Raw genomic sequence first — 15,998 nt, forward strand, 5'->3', positions numbered from 1 at the left:
TCACCATAAAGAGAATGACATTCATATCCATAATTATGTATTTATGTGTAGTACAGATCAGAGGCCCATGATTAAATTCCATTACCGCAATTATGTTACTGGGTGTAAATCCACTTCACTTACTGTAGTTCAATAACCAAAAGAGATTTTTTCAAACTCAAGGTGTCATGTCATAGCTGACACCCCATTCTTTCTGCAGACGTTAATGGCGTAATATTTGAGTGGGCTTGGAAGGTGTTGCAGTGGTGCTGAAGCATACACTTACGTTTTTATTTCCTGCCTCAAAACCCATGCGTTTCCTGTGCTTTATGGTGAGTTGGTGCTCATATTAACTGCAGAGCCACAACAGCTTTCTATTGGTTACGGGCCTTACTCAGGGTCTGGTGCACTTTATACAAAGGAAATTGATGTGTGTGGGAAAGAGCTCTGGTGCTGTGATGGCACACTTGCCTCAGTGAGACTTGGTACTTGGCTATTGTAATGAACTCTGCCACTACTACACAGACCTTTGACTTGCACCAAAAACATTTCAGAATTATTTGCATTACCTGCACTTCTCTGATTCAGAGGGGTTGGGTTAAATGCAGAAGACACATTTCGGTTGAATGCATTTAGTTGTACAACTGACTATGTATCCCCTTTCTCTTTCCCTTACTACGATAATTGCATTCCTTAATAGGCTAGATGCTAAACATCTACCTAGTGCTTTTACTATGTTGTTGTGTAGCCCTAAATGGAAATTCCTCGCCAGTGGTCTGGGTCATCTGTCAGTCGGCTGCAATGTTGTTCATTTGCAAGGGAAACTCGTTTGAGTGTGACGCCACTGGCCACTTTTGCTGCTGGCAGAATGGTTTTGTGGAGTCTATTAAAATGGAATGCATGGCAGCTCTTTTCCGGGGAGTGGCACTGCATGGCATGGTACTATTATGCCATGGTTTTGAGTTCTGTGAGTTCTGAAAAGAGATGGCTTGAACCTGAAAGTCAATGCTGGACCTGGATTGGCCTGTCACTGTTTACAGTGTGTGAAATGTTACCTTCTCGCAATACAAGATGGCACACACGCACAAACATGACTTATTTTAGATGTAAGCATTCCATAAAATGTTCCTTCATCAAAAGTACTGCATGTACCCACAAATCTTTAGCATTTCAAGTGACATTTTATCCAATGCAAAGATGCCTACATTGTTTAGTTTGAAAATGCCGTATTATGTAATATTAGGCCATTCAATTCATAAAAACTGTGATTTTAGCTGTCCTAAATCCCTGTATATAGTAGCTGGCGAACTGAATTGCTCCTTTTAGCCAATGTTTCTGGACAGGCTGGCCAGCCAGGGTAATTGGCAAGCCGTGCCCCCTCCTTTTGCTTTGAAGGATTAGAGTAGACATTTTTCCCATATGGCCCATGTGACCCTCTTTCCACTAGTGCTCAGCATAAGAGATGCAGAGTGTCTTGCTCTCAATGTGAGTGTGCAATGCTGCTCGGTGAACTACTTTCTCTGCTCACTCTTTATTCCAATGAAAAAACACACTGGGTGAGTGCTTGTTATTTACTTCAAATGTTTGGAGATGGGTCTTACTTAGGAGTACTAGATTGTTCTGTCAATGGTGCTTTTCTGTATGGATTTTGTGTGCTTTTAGTCTAAGTGATGTAATTTGAGGTATTTTTCTGTAGTGCTGACTGTAGTTTGGATTTCTCATTTTTATTTGTGCAAGTTATCCATCTTTGCCTGCAAAGGGATATTGACTGCAGTGCAAAGCTGCTGAGCAGTTTGAGATTTTAATGACTTTTAACTCATATGTTATTATCAAAGGATTCAGACTATTTACCAGGCTATTTATTGTTGGATTGTGCTGATATATGAGTAGTCTCAGAGATGTATCCTCTTTAAGTGAGATTGTTTTCTTTACTGTAGCTAAGATTGACCATATGGATCGACTAAATCGTAATACTTACAGAGGCGATAGATTGTTTAGAATCTGGAGAAACGTATCTAGTGGTACCGAAGGCTACCTCTGTTATGCTTTAGTGTCCATGGTGCTATGGAGCCACCATGTGGATTGGGTAGACCTCACAGCCATGTCTCTAGATGTGTCGAGAAGTCAGTTTTTCTCCACTGCTCCATTGTGCACCCATGTATTCCCACTTCCCAGCAGTTAATTGTTAAGATGTGGTTTGCTACCTCCGTTAATATATGTCAGATGCACACAGATGCATGTCATTACCTGTATATGGGATTATGATATACTTTACAGAAACACAACTGCTAGGTACATGAGTGTCTGTCAATTATTTTATTTTTTTCCTGTAACCAGCAAGCTCTTTATTATTTTTTCAGCTGTAGACCCAATACATTGCTTATGGAAATGTGGACTTGAAAACAACATTTGACAACATCACTTTCATAAGCAACACCAACAAATGAATTGCTCATGCTATAAGGTTGTTTATAGTCTTGAGAAAAACAGCATTGTACGCCTTTTTCCTCAAAGCACTTTTTTGCTAATGAGATTTATACAACGGAAGGTGTAATCAGTCATCTTTCTTTTTGTCTTCCCTCCCTTTTATTGCTGTCTCTCTTCTCCCTTGTCTCTTTCTCCCACTTTCAAAGCTCTAGGTCCCGCACTCGCTCGCGCTCCAGATCTCATTCTCCATCCCACAATAATCGAGAGCGGAACTACCCAAGGGAGTACCAGAATAATAACCGCGAGTTCCGGGGCTACCACCGAGGCTTCCGGAGGCCCTACTACTTTAGAGGCCGAGGGCGTGGCTACTTCCCACGGGGGCGCTTCCAGAGGGGTGGGGGAGGCGGCTACAATAACAACTACCGTCCCAATAACTGGCAGAACTACAGGCAGCACCCCCAACAGCAGCAGCAACAACAGCAGCAGCAACACCCCCACCCCCACAGCCCGAGACAGGGACGATCCCGTACCCCTAAAAAGCGCTCTGGTAGCCCTCGTTCCCACAGCCACTCCAAGTACTCGGACCGCTCTTCCTCGCCCCGATCCCGGCGCTCCCGCCACTCCTCTTCCTCACATTCCTCCTCTCCCACACGCAGGTCAGGCTCCGGGTCGGCCACGCAGAACTCTAAGGATGTCAAGGAGGAGCGTTCTGCCTCCAAGGAGGTCCAGAAGAGAGGAGGAGGAGGAGGAGGAGGAGGAGGAGGAGATGGCGAGCCCGTGGAGATCACAGGAGGGTCTGCAGGGCCTGATGGGGGCGCCGGTGGGGACAAGCCCAAGGCTAACTGGCAGGGCATGACGGATCACAGCAAAAGCACCAGCCCCAAGAGGTCAAGTCCTCAGGTGCGCTCAGCTGTTATCATTGGTCAGGGCGCACCAGCGACGACCCAGGCTAGTCCCTCTCCTAACAGCACTAATGCTAATGGCCCCGATTCCAATGGTGCCCCCTCATGGCAGACACAGACGGTGGGCAGCTCGCCTTCCACCAAAAGCCCTTCTCAGAAAAGCCCCACACCTGTGTTCTCTGGCTTTGGCGTCTTCTCTAAAGAGGACAACCTGGCAGGCGATAAAGCAGCTATGTTCAAAAGGTAAGACAAATATTTTTCTCCTTTTCTCTTTGCAACTTATGAAATATCTTTAGAAGTGAAAGGTTAACATACTCACACTAGCATGTTTTTCTCATTTGTGGTGCAGGAATTTACTGCCCCAAAGTTCACATTGTAGCACACGATTATTGTCAACATTTCGGTAAAATACCCTTTTCAAGGCTAGGAAATACCTTTCCTTTCATTTAGTGAGGTTAGTGCATGTTGTAATGTGCCAATATTAATTCTGTATGAGTCTAGGAGTCTTCCTCTGAGAGTATTTTATTTGTATTTAGAATTCATGGATCTTTCACAATGCGTCATGCACCACATATAATACTTTGTCCCTAGTATTTTTCCTTGGCCCTAAGCCCTTGGGGAAGTGGTGGTAGTCATAGCATGCTGAAACAGGAGTTTGTAAGTTGAGAAGGCATTACGGACCCTTGGGAGTTTTGAGATGTGTGTGTTTTCTTGACCAGTCAACGCTGCACTAACCATGACAAATCCCTTATGGCTTGGGCCTTTGAAGAAGGGATATCTTTTGCTGGCTGTCAGCTTCTGTGTTTATAACTGTATCATCCATTACACTAAGTCATCCACAATTAATGGGATTTTTACCTACACCATTGACAAACATCCTTATTTCTTTCACATTGTTTGTGTAATAAAGTTGCAGGCACTCACCTGAACAGTTGTCCAAGATGCAGTTAAACACAGTTGTTTATCTTTCTCTCTTCGCCATTGTCTAGGTTCTTGGAAGTGCACAATCATAAGAAAAAGCAGTCCGGGTGGGAGAATGGCAGAGAGATGGAAACCAATGGTGGGGATGTGGAGCGGGAGAAAGGGAATGGCATGAAGTCCTCTGGGGGCATCTTTGACAGAGAGCCCGACAAAGGGGAGAAGGAGAAGTACAAGTACAGGGAAGACTTTGACGATGAGGGAAATGTGTCGTTGAACAGCTTCTTGAAAGCCACCCCTTTCTTTTCCTGCGATGGTGAGGAAGAGGACGAGGAGATGATACCCAAGCCCCGTCCCAAGGTGCTCCGCAAAGACCGTGACCGGGAGGACGACGAGTCGCCCAAGCTCAAGAGCAAAGTCACCCTCTCGGCCCGCAAGCTATTCGAGGAGCGCTTTGGCAAGTGGGAAGACCTGGCCTACTTGCAGGTGGCTGCCAAAGATGACGATCTTGACGCCATGGCAGAGGAGATTTACCGCAGCCGGAAGCAGGAGAAGGCGGCCGCCATAGCTGCAGCACTGGCCAAGAGAGAGGCCATAGCGGGCATGCTCAGAGGCTTCTCCCCGGAGAACGTCAGCAATGGCAGGAGGAAGGAGAAAGCTGCCTCCAGCCCGTCCCCCACACCCCCACCACGGAGGAACTCTGACCGAGAGATGTTCATGGTCAAGGGGGAGGACTCTCCCCCAAGGGCCTCTGGGAAAAGAGGAGCGGAGTTCAGTGTCAGAATGGATTCCTTCAGAGATGACGTAGCAAGGTAAACAGTATGCACAATCATCATATAGATTCACATAGAGATTCTGATGCCTTATCGACTTGGATAGGTTTCACTCTCCATTAACAGGAAGCCATGAATCATGAGACTCTTTGGCTCAGGCCTGGACCATGTTTTATAGCCTATTTGAGTCATAGTTCTATGAAACCCTGAGCTTTGTGAAAATGAATAAAGATGTGTATTAAGACAATTGAGATAATGAAATTACCCCTCCTGATTCAATCTTTCAGGTGATGTTTATAGAAGCCTCATGAGAAAGATCCCATTCTCTTTGTTCTCTGTTTATTCTCGCCAAAAGGGCAAAGGTGAAACATCAAATGAAATGTTGTTGTTTTGTCTCTTCCCCAGATCCTCTGGTGTTATGGTTGGTGAGCGAAGGTTATCACGGGATCTTGTGCATCCTACTAAAAAGGAGCAGGAGTTTCACTCTATCTTCCAGCACATTCAGGCCACAGAGTTACAAAGGAGTCCCTTAGAGCTGTTTTCACAGCACATTGTCACCATCGTCCACTACATAAAAGGTGACTGACCTCGCTCACCTCTGATCCTTTACAACTGACCAGTCTCTCTGCTAGCTGTGCTTTAACACAGGTGTAAGTTAAGGTGCAATTGCAATATCAAAAGGTTTATATAGCCTATACAGTGTATCATTTGATAGGTCAAACTGAAAAGGGTTGCCAAGTGCTTGTGAAATAGCTTGGCCAGTATTCCTAGCTAGCCCTGCCATGCATTGCAATCCTGTGTGGGAATGATTATGGAAAAATATTTCTGTACATCGAAAAATTAATTTTTCAGGCACAAATGGTATGTAATTTTATTTGATTTCAATAAGTTTTCCAAAAATGGTTTTCATTGCTATGAAAACATTTGCATGGTTATTATACCTTTTATGACCATATGGGGCTAATGAAATCACATTGAAATATAGATAACCTTTGATGGAGTAGCTGAAAATATTGTTTTTATGGTCAAGCTAATACTGTACGTAACTTATGAATTTAAAGGAATGGGAAAGTGCATTGGCACAAAATGTACGGTCATATCTGTTGTGTAACACAAGTTCTGGTTCCTGTTGATTACAGCACAGCACTTTCCATCCAACGGAATTACTCTAAATGAGCGATTTGCCATGTACCAAAGAAGAGCTGCGGAAAAGGAAATGATGAAGCCAAGAAAGAGCCCAGAGATACACAGGTAGAGTCGCCTTCTGAGTGACCCTCTCACCTTCAGTGTGCTGTGGCATCACCTCTAGTTTTATCAAAGCTTGCACAGGTATTATTCACACCTTTTGTCATTCAGTGCACGTTCAATGGTGGTCTTTGTTTGCTATGTGATATCCTGGAGTTATTTGGGTCTGTCCATTGCACGTAGACTATTCATTTCAGTCCTCATCTGATCATCACTGAAACTAAGAATAATTCTTTGCAGTCATTTCAGTCCTCACCTGAGCAGCACAGACTTGAAACTAAGAGTAATTCATTGCAGTCATTTCAGTCCTCATCTGAACAGCACTGACCTAAAATGTTTTAGAGTAATCCCTTGATTATGAGCTGTGGCAAAGTTAGACCTTGTGTATTTCTCTCTTGCAGGAGAATTGATGTTTCTCCCAGTGCTTTTAAGAAACACTCTCACCTGTTTGAGGGAATGAAAAACTCCGGGGATGGCAGTTACAAGGTGACTGAACATTTTGAAATATGAAGTATTTTGGAAAACTGACAAAACAACAGCGAGCGAGTGAGCCAGCCATCCACTTTTAGACTGCGTTCTCCATCTAAGCCTGTGCTTTTCTTTGAAGGGAGATGCATAACGTCTAAAAGCAAAGCAAATGCAAAACGAGGCACATTCAGTTTGTTGTGTGTTATATACTCCCCCTCCACGTATGATGATTTGGTTATACTGTGGGTACAAGCCTGCCTGAGGCCATTGAGTCGAAAAAAATGAGGGGTCAGAAATGGAAACGGCCAATTGCTCCTGTGTCCAAGCCATTCAAAGGACTCTAAACAAATGTCATAGTAAGTATTATTCTTCAACAAATAAGGCAAAATATAGTCAAAAGCAAAGCCTGTTGTACTTTTGGAGTGCTTATACAGTCTATAGGCCTACTTATAACTTTGGTAATTTGATGATATCTGACTGAGACCATTTTGTGGTATGACTAAATTGAACTCGTTTCAAAACTGAAACATTTTAGGGGAATGAAACAGCGTGAAAGTGAATGAACTCAGCCTTTAAGAGTTTGTAACCTCATTATGTCCGGTTGTGTCGCAGAGGTTCAACATTGTATTGTGCAGACCTGGGAAAGTACACTGATCAAATATATACACGCAACGTGCAACAATTTCGAAGATTTTACTGAGTTACAGTTCATTGCTGACATTGCTCGTCCATATATTTATATATTCTTAAATCCATTGCTTTACTTAGATTTGTGTGTATTGGGTATATGTTGTGAAATTGTTAGATATTACTGCACTGTTGGAGCTAGAAACACAAGCATTTCGCTACACCCACAATAACATCTGCTAAACACGTGTATGTGACCAATACAATTTTATTTTATTTTATTTATAAGGAAATCAGTCAGTTAAAATAAATGAATTAGGCCCTAGTCTATGGATTTCACATGACTGGGAATACAGATATGCATCTGTTGGTCACAGATACATTATATATACAAAAGTATGTGGACACCCCTTCAAATTAGTGGATTCTGATATTTCAGCCACACCCATTACTGACAGGTGTATAAAATCGAGCACACAGCCATGCAATCAACATAGACAAACATTGGCAGTAGAATGGCCTTACTGAAGAGCTCAGTGACTTTCAATGTGGCACTGTCATAGGATGCCACCTTTCCAAAATGGCAGTTCGTCAAATTTCTGCCCTGCTAGAGCTGCCCCGGTCAACTGTAAGTGCTGTTATTGTGAAGTGGAAACGTCTAGGAGCAACAACGGCTCAGCTGTGAAGTGGTATGCCACACAAGCTCACAGAACAGGACCGCTGAGTGCTGAAGTGCGTAGCGTGTAAAAATCGTCTGTCCGCGGTTGCAACACTCACTACCGAGTTCCAAACTGCCTTTGGAAGCAATGTTAGCACAATAACTGTTTGTCGGGAGCTTCATGAAATGGGTTTCCATGGCCGAGCAACCGCACACAAGCTTAAGATAACCATGCGCAATATCAAGCGTTAGCTGGAGTGGTGTAAAGCTTGCCGCCATTGGACTCTGGAGCAGGGAAACGCATTCTCTGGAGTGATGAATCACGCTTCACCATCTAGCAGTCCAATGGACTAATCTGGGTTTGGCAGATGCCAGGAGAACGCTACCTGCCCCAATACCATGTGCCAACTGTAAAGTTTGGTGGAGGAGGAATAATGGTATGGGGCTGTTTTTCATGGTTCGGACTAGGCCCCTTAGTTCTAGTGCATACAATGACATTCTAGACAATTCTGTGCTTCCGAAGTTTGTGGCAACAGTTTGGGAAGGCCCTTTACTGTTTCAGCATGACAATGCCCCCGTAAACAAAGCGAGGTCCATACAGAAATAGTTTGCCGAGATTAGTGTGGAAGAACTTGACTGGCCTGCACAGAGCCCTGACCTCAACCCCATCGAACACCTTTGCGATGAATTGGAACGCCGACTAAGAGCCAGGCCTAATCACCCAACATCAGTGCCTGACCTCACTAATGCTCTTGTGGCTGAATGGAAGCAAGTCCCCGCAACAATGTTCCAACATCTAGTGGAAAGCCTTCCCAGAAGAGTGGAGGCTGTTATGGCAGCAAAGGGGGGACCAACTCCATATTAATACCCATGATTTTGGAATGAGGTGTTCGACAAGCAGGTGTCCACATACTTTTGGTCATGTAGTGTACATTTTTCCTATTTTGTTGCCTTACAACCTTGAATTAAACTAGATTTTGGGGGGTTTGTATCATTTGATTTACACAACATGCCTACCACTTTGAAGATGCAAAATATTTTTTCTTGTGAAACAAACAAGAAATAAGACATAAAAACAGAAAACTTGAGCGTGCATAACTATTCACCCCCCCCCCAAAGTCAATACTTTTGCAGCAATTACAGCTGCAAGTCGCTTGGGGTATGTCTCTATAAGCTTGACACATCTAGCCACTGGGATTTTTGCCCATTCTTCAAGGCAAAACTGCTCCAGCTCCTTCAAGTTGGATGGGTTCCGCTGGTGTACAGCAATCTTTAAGTCATACCACAGATTCTTAATTGGATTGAGGTCTGGACTTTGACTAGGCCATTGCAAGACATTTAAATGTTTCCCCTTAAACCACTTGAGTGTTGCTTTAGCAGTATGCTTAGGGTCATTGTCCTGCTGGAAGGTGAACCTCCGTCCCCAGTCTCAAATCTCTGGAAGACTGAAACAGGTTTCCCTCAAGAATTTCCCTGTATTTAGCGCCATCCATCATTCCTTTCTGACCAGTTTCCCAGTCCCTGCCGATGAAAAACATTCCCACAGCATGATGCTGCCACCACCATTCTTCACTGTGGGTATGGTGTTCTCAGGGTAGTGTGAGGTGTTGGGTTTGCGCCAGACATAGCGTTTTCCTTGATGGCCAAAAAGCTCAATTTTTGTCTCATCTGACCAGAGTACTTTCTTCCATATACTTGGGGAGTCTCCCACATGCCTTTTGGCGAACACCAAACGTGTTTGCTTATTTTTTTCTTTAAGCAATGGCTTTTTTCTGGCCACTCTTCCGTAAAGCCCAGCTCTGTGGCGTGTACAGCTTATAGTGGTCCTATGGACAGATACTCCAATCTCCGCTGTGGAGGTTTGCAGCTCCTTCAGGGTTATCTTCGTGGTCCTCTGTAGCTCAGCTGGTAGAGCATGGCGCTTGTAACGCCAAGGTAGTGGGTTCGATCCCCGGGACCACCCATACACAAAAAAATGTATGCACGCATGACTGTAAGTCGCTTTGGATAAAAGCGTCTGCTAAATGGCTTATTATTATTATTATTATCTTTGGTCTCTTTGTTGCCTCTCTGATTAATGCCCTCCTTGCCTGGTCCGTGAGTTTTGGTGGGCGGCCCTCTCTTGGCAGGTTTGTTGTGGTGCCATATTCTTTCCATTTTTTAATAATGGATTTAATGGTGCTCCGTGGGATGTTCAAAGTTTCAGATATTTTTTCTCCACAACTTTGTCCCTGACCTGTTTGGAGAGCTCCTTGGTCTTCATGGTTCCGCTTGCTTGGTGGTGCCCCTTGCATAGTGGTGTTGCAGACTCTGGGACCTTTCAGAACAGGTGATCATGTGACAGATCATGTGACACTTAGATTGCACACAGGTGGACTTTATTTAACTAATTATGTGACTTCTGAAGGTAATTGGTTACAAAGATCTTATTTATGGATTTCATAGCAAAGGGGGTGAATACATATGCACGCACCACATTTCCGTTATTTTTTTAAAATAATGTTTTGAAACAAGTAATTTTTTTTATTTCACTTCACCAGTTTTGACTATTTTGTGTATGTCCATTACATGAAATCCAAATAAAAAATCAATTTAAATTACAGATTGTAATGCAACAAAATAGGAAAAACGGCAAGGGGGATGAATACTTTTGCAAGGCACTGTAGGGACGTGGATCAGGAAACCAGTCAGTATCTGGTGTGACCACCATTTTCCTCATGCAGCGCGACACATCTTCTTCGCATAGAGTTGATCAGGCTGTTGATTGTGGCCGGTGGAATGTTGTCCAACTCCGCGAAGTTGCTGGATATTGGCGGATATTGTACGACATGCTGTCGTAGACGTTGATCCAGAGCATCCCAAACATGCTCAATGGGTGACTTGTCTGGTGAGTATGCAGGCCAGTGAAGAACTGGGACATTTTCAGCTTCCAGAAATTGTGTACAGATGCTTGCGACATGGGGCAGTGCATTATCATGCTGAAACATGAGGTGATGGCGGCGGATGAATGGCACAACAATGGGCCTCAGGATCTCGTTACGGTATCCATACCATAACCCCACCGACACCATGGGGCACTCTGTTCACAACGTTGACATCAGCAAACCACTCATCCACATGATGCCATACATGCCTTCTGCCATCTGTCCGGTACAGTTGAAACCCGGGATTCATCTGTGAAGAGCACAATTCTCCAGCGTGCCAGTGGCCATCGAAGGTGAGCATTTGCCCACTGAAGTCTGTTTACGACGCCAAACTACAGTCAGGTCATGACCCTGGTGAGGACGACGAGCACGCAGATAAGCATACCTGAGATGGTTTCTGACAGTTTGTGCAGAAATGATTTGGTTGTGCAAACCCATAGTTTCATCAGCTGTCTCAGACGATCCCGCAGGTGAAGAAGCCGGATGTGGAAATCCTGCGCTGGTGTGGTTACACGTGGTCTGCGAATGTGAGGCTGGTTGGATGTACTGCCAAATTCTCTAAAACATACATGGTAGAGAAATTAACCTTAAATTATCTGGCAATAGCTCTGCTGGACATTCCTGCAGTCAGCCTGCCAATTGCACGCTCCCTCAAAACTTGAGTCATTTGTGGGATTGTGTTGTGTGACAAAACTGCACGTTTTATAATATAATAATATATATAATATGCCATTTATCAGACGCTTTTATTGTCCCCAGCACAAGGTGCACTTGTGTAATTATCATGCTGTTTAATCAGCTTCTTGATATGCCACACCTGTCAGGTGGATGGATTATCTTGGCAAAGGAGAAATGCTCACTAACATGAATGTAAACAAATGTGTGCACAACATTTTTGAGAAATACGTTTTTTGTGCGTATGCAAGATTTCTGGGATATTTTATTTCAGCTCATGAAACATGGGACCAACACTTTGCGTTTTATATTTTTGTTCAGTGTAGTTCCAGAATGGTCTGTTTTCACTTATGCCGGTCAAATGTAACACAGCAGCCGTTAAACTGGCAGTTCCCAGAGTTTGTCGGTTATTTATGGTCTTGGAACAGTTCTCCCGGCCCCTTACATGTAGTGTACAAACAAGACTGACTGCAGACTGACAGCACCTCTCCATGCTAACCCATAGCATGTCCATGTCCTTGTGTTCTTTTTCTTTTTACCTGTACAGGACGAAGGTAAAAACATTAAGGGTGACTCAATGGACCTTCGTCTGGATATTGAGCGCCGTAAAAAATATTCCACCCGGGAGAGAGATTATAAACAGGATGGGGGGAGAGATTCAGGAGACTCCCCAGAAGCTAGCAGGGAGAGGTCTGCTGAGAAATCCTCCAAGCACCACAAGAAGTCCAAGTATGTTCAACCAACTGACACTCTATAGCAGTGGTTCTCAAACCTCTCCTCGGGGCCCCCAGCCATTCCATGTATTTGATTTATTCCATAGCTAGTACACCTTGTCATCTAATCATCAAGCCTTTGACTAGGTGAATCAGGTGAGCTAGTTCAGAGCTACAACAAAATCGTGAAAGGTCTGAGGGTCTCTGAGGAGAGGTTTGAGAACCACTGCTCTATCACAAGCATCACAATGACTTTACTTTACTAAATTCCATTTACTACATTTACTTTACAAGTCATGAACATATCTACAACTAGCCAGGGTCTTACAAGACAAGCAATGGAGCCAAATGTCAATAACAATAAACTGACTTTTAAAGGGGTTTTGGTCCCTTAACCTCTTCCTCCAGGAAAAACAAGAAGAAGCGATCTCGCTCTCGCTCCTCCTCTTCCTCTTCATCTGCCGAATCTCACAGGGGAGGAGACTACCCCCACGAAGGCTTTAACAAGGCCAGGCTGGGGCCTCGGGGGGACTATGGTGGCCCCATGGAGAGGGGACGAGGACGCGGAGGTTTTGTAAGTCTACTCATGGACGTGCACTCATATTAATTTTGGAAAGTAAAGGGTTTGATAAAGAATAGAATCATCAAGATAACAAGACAAAGTACAACCACAACTAACCTGAAACAAAACATTTAAAATATAAAAATATGTCAAATGATGGCACGTTTGTCTTCTTCTTTGGCTTTGCACTTGGAAAGTTTTTTACCGGAAATCAAACAAATGGGTAGTTATTTAAATTTCTGCAATTGTCTTCTTGTCTTTATGATCTGGGTTCTCTGTGTCTGACTCATATTGCAGCAATTTAGAATAAGAGGAAGGGGCTGGAACAGGGGAAATTACCAGGGAAACAATACCACCAATGGTAATCCCCCTAACATGGACATACCAGTTCACCCCAAGAATGAGGACTGGGACCCAGAGTACACACCCAAGAGCCGAAAATACTACTTGGTAGGTTTGTACCCATGCCATTATAAATTATATCTTTGTTTCCTCTTGCCTATATATAATATTCCATCCTCAAATTAATTTATTCCTCAAATAAAATCGGTGAATTCACCAAATTCACAACTCCTTTGAACTTGCTACCAAGTGAACTTGCTCACTTCAAGATATGAACTCTTTCTCTCTTTTCCTGTCTTTCCCTTTCTCCTTCAGCATGATGACAGGGAGGGCGAGAGGAAGTGGGTGGACAACCGAGGACGTGGAGGACGGGGAAACTTCCTGCGTGGCAGCAGGGGCCGTTTCATTATCCGGAAGGCCACCGTTGGCCCACCCAACAACAACAACAGCAGCCCAAAGTGGACACATGACAAGTTTCAGGTCAACGGGGGGGAGGAGGAGGGCGAGCCCCAGGAGGAGGATACAGAGCAGGACCACAAAGACCAGGAGAAGTCTGAAGACACTGTCCAATAAGAAACTACCTGGACTTGTCCAATAAGAAAATACCCTGCTCTCAGCCTTTATCCATCACAATGGCTGGACATGGGAGTGTTTTGCCAGTGCACAAATACACACATTAGGAATCAATCAGTGCTATTAAATGGAGAACGCTGTATGGTTTTATTTCTGGGGACTCTCTTTGACACAATACTTTACGCAACATTATGTTATACTTTTGTCAGGGTATAGCTAACTTGTGTTTTATCTGCTTATTGTAGAAACACTGTTAGACAGTGAACTGCTGTGTTGGAATAGGAAATATACGTAACCAACCTCTGCGCTTGATAGGTCAGCACTATGAACAGTGCATTGTGGGGTGTTATGCCTCTTAGTACAGGGCTGCTGCAACATTGCATATCACTTCTTATTTTTTTTTTTTTGCGAGAAAGTCTGATGCAAGAAAGTCACACCTTTTTGCAGAGCATGACAGGAGGATATTTTTGTGCCTTAGACTTGTTAAAATATGTCAGACACATATTTATCTAATTAAATGACTTTTGAGGCCAAACAGATTAATACTATACTAGAAGAGAAACATTTTTATATTTATTATACCGTAGTGATAAATCGTACACTATTATACTGGAGATATATTTTTAGACTAGTTTAGCCATCAACCGGAGAAAATGCAGTATACTGTTGACTTTAGCAAGTTTTAGGATTCAACTACGTAACCTACGTAGTTGATTCAACTGCTAGTCCAGCATCCTGCAAATGACCCCTCTGACAATGGGACCAAATCATAAAGGGTCAAAGGTTATATTCTACAGACATGCACTGTGGAGTGACACAAGATGCTCACAGTCCCCCAGAAGGGCAAACAGAGACTGTTAACTAAAATGGCATACCCTGTCTGCAAAGTCACAATGGGCTACCTGGATGTTTGTTATCTTGTCTAGTTTGTTGAGAATCCTATATTGGATTTTTTTATCTTGTACTTTTCAGAACTGTTAACTTGGTCTTGGGTTGGGTGTGTGTACTACTCACCATTGGAAGTCTGTGCCTCAGAATATACCTTTGCAAAGTCATTCGTTTAACTTTTGATTAGGCGACACAATTTGTAATTATTTGTAGCAACTAATGCTTCCTTTGTATGTTAAGAAAGAATGGTGATTGATTATATCATGGCATTGATTAGCTCATGGGACACACTCATGCTTTGATGCGATAGGTTTTCTTAATTGAATGGGGACTTCCCCCCTTGTGTAATGTCTTTTTTAAGTTTTGATTGCTGAGTAGTATGTGTGGGGTGCAACACAGTCAACTTTGGTTGAATATAAAATAAAATAAGTTATAAGGTATTTGAATTTGATCTGAAATTATTTGTGCTGTTCAAGAAAATATAGTTTGTAAAAAAATGTTTGTAAGAAAAAGTAGGCTGTTGCACTATTTGGATATGTATGTCTTGCTGTGGGTTGCACTGCTCTATAATGTACATGATATATGTTGTGGTTGACACTCATGTTACATTTTATGTGGTTGGGGGCAATTACTTTTTTTAATGGTTCCTGTAGCCAATGTTTTTCAGATGTAAATTAAAAAGAACTTCTGGTTAATTTAACATCTGTTAAATTTACTTCTGTGTTGCTTATTTTATGTATCTTTATTCAATAAGGAGTTGAAAATCTAACGTTTACATTATTGACACCTGTCTATACTGGACTGGAAAGGTCAGCATAGGCCATACAGTACATGCACTAGACACAAAAGAGCAGACATTTGTAAATCGTTATACTGACTTTCAGTACTGTATTCTGTGTATAGGGAAGAGAACTGGTGAAAGCTTTGATTTACAGATGTAGGATCTTAATTTGATCGCTCTTTTGTTGCTGAGAATTTTCCTGCACTGCAGGAAATGCAGATGAGCTTCATGATTTACATACATTCACTGAAACCCCACTCTAACACATGGTTGGCACTCCAGTTTCCTTTTCACGTCATTTAACATTTACATTTACATTTAACACCTGATTTATTTAACAAAAGTCACATCTCGACCCCGTGTAGCTCAGTTGGTAGAGCATGGTGCTTGCAACGCCAGGGTTGTGGGTTCGTTTCCCACGGGGGGGCCAGTATGAAAAAAAAAAAAATTATGCACTCACTAACTGTAAGTCGCTCTGGATAAGAGCGTCTGCTAAAATGACTGAAATGTAAATGTAAATCTCAATAGGTGGTCCAGGTATGT

General features: G+C 43.1%; 1 protein-coding gene across 3 annotated transcripts in view; it reads left to right on the top strand.

Annotated features, from left to right (window-relative positions):
* LOC311140524 (thyroid hormone receptor-associated protein 3-like) overlaps nucleotides 1-15,389 on the top strand; it is a 30,165-nt gene extending 14,776 nt beyond the window's left edge. The window contains exons 1-10 of one of the 3 annotated variants that reach the window (XM_084175609.1): nucleotides 993-1,535; nucleotides 2,613-3,551; nucleotides 4,298-5,038; nucleotides 5,405-5,577; nucleotides 6,139-6,250; nucleotides 6,646-6,730; nucleotides 12,144-12,325; nucleotides 12,718-12,883; nucleotides 13,169-13,325; nucleotides 13,529-13,610. In XM_084175609.1, coding sequence (XP_084031735.1) covers nucleotides 1,399-1,535; nucleotides 2,613-3,551; nucleotides 4,298-5,038; nucleotides 5,405-5,577; nucleotides 6,139-6,250; nucleotides 6,646-6,730; nucleotides 12,144-12,325; nucleotides 12,718-12,883; nucleotides 13,169-13,325; nucleotides 13,529-13,533 — 2,697 coding nt within the window. In that variant the 5' untranslated portion in view covers nucleotides 993-1,398 and the 3' untranslated portion in view covers nucleotides 13,534-13,610. Of the gene's footprint in view, nucleotides 1-992; nucleotides 1,536-2,612; nucleotides 3,552-4,297; nucleotides 5,039-5,404; nucleotides 5,578-6,138; nucleotides 6,251-6,645; nucleotides 6,731-12,143; nucleotides 12,326-12,717; nucleotides 12,884-13,168; nucleotides 13,326-13,528 lie in introns of those variants that run through there. The other 2 variants (XM_084175607.1, XM_084175608.1) reach the window with 2 other exon arrangements.
* Nucleotides 15,390-15,998: the final 609 nt, after the last annotated feature.

The sequence above is a fragment of the Coregonus lavaretus genome, assembly GCF_964263955.1.
Source record: "Coregonus lavaretus genome assembly, chromosome: 13".
Taxonomy (NCBI): domain Eukaryota; kingdom Metazoa; phylum Chordata; class Actinopteri; order Salmoniformes; family Salmonidae; genus Coregonus; species Coregonus lavaretus.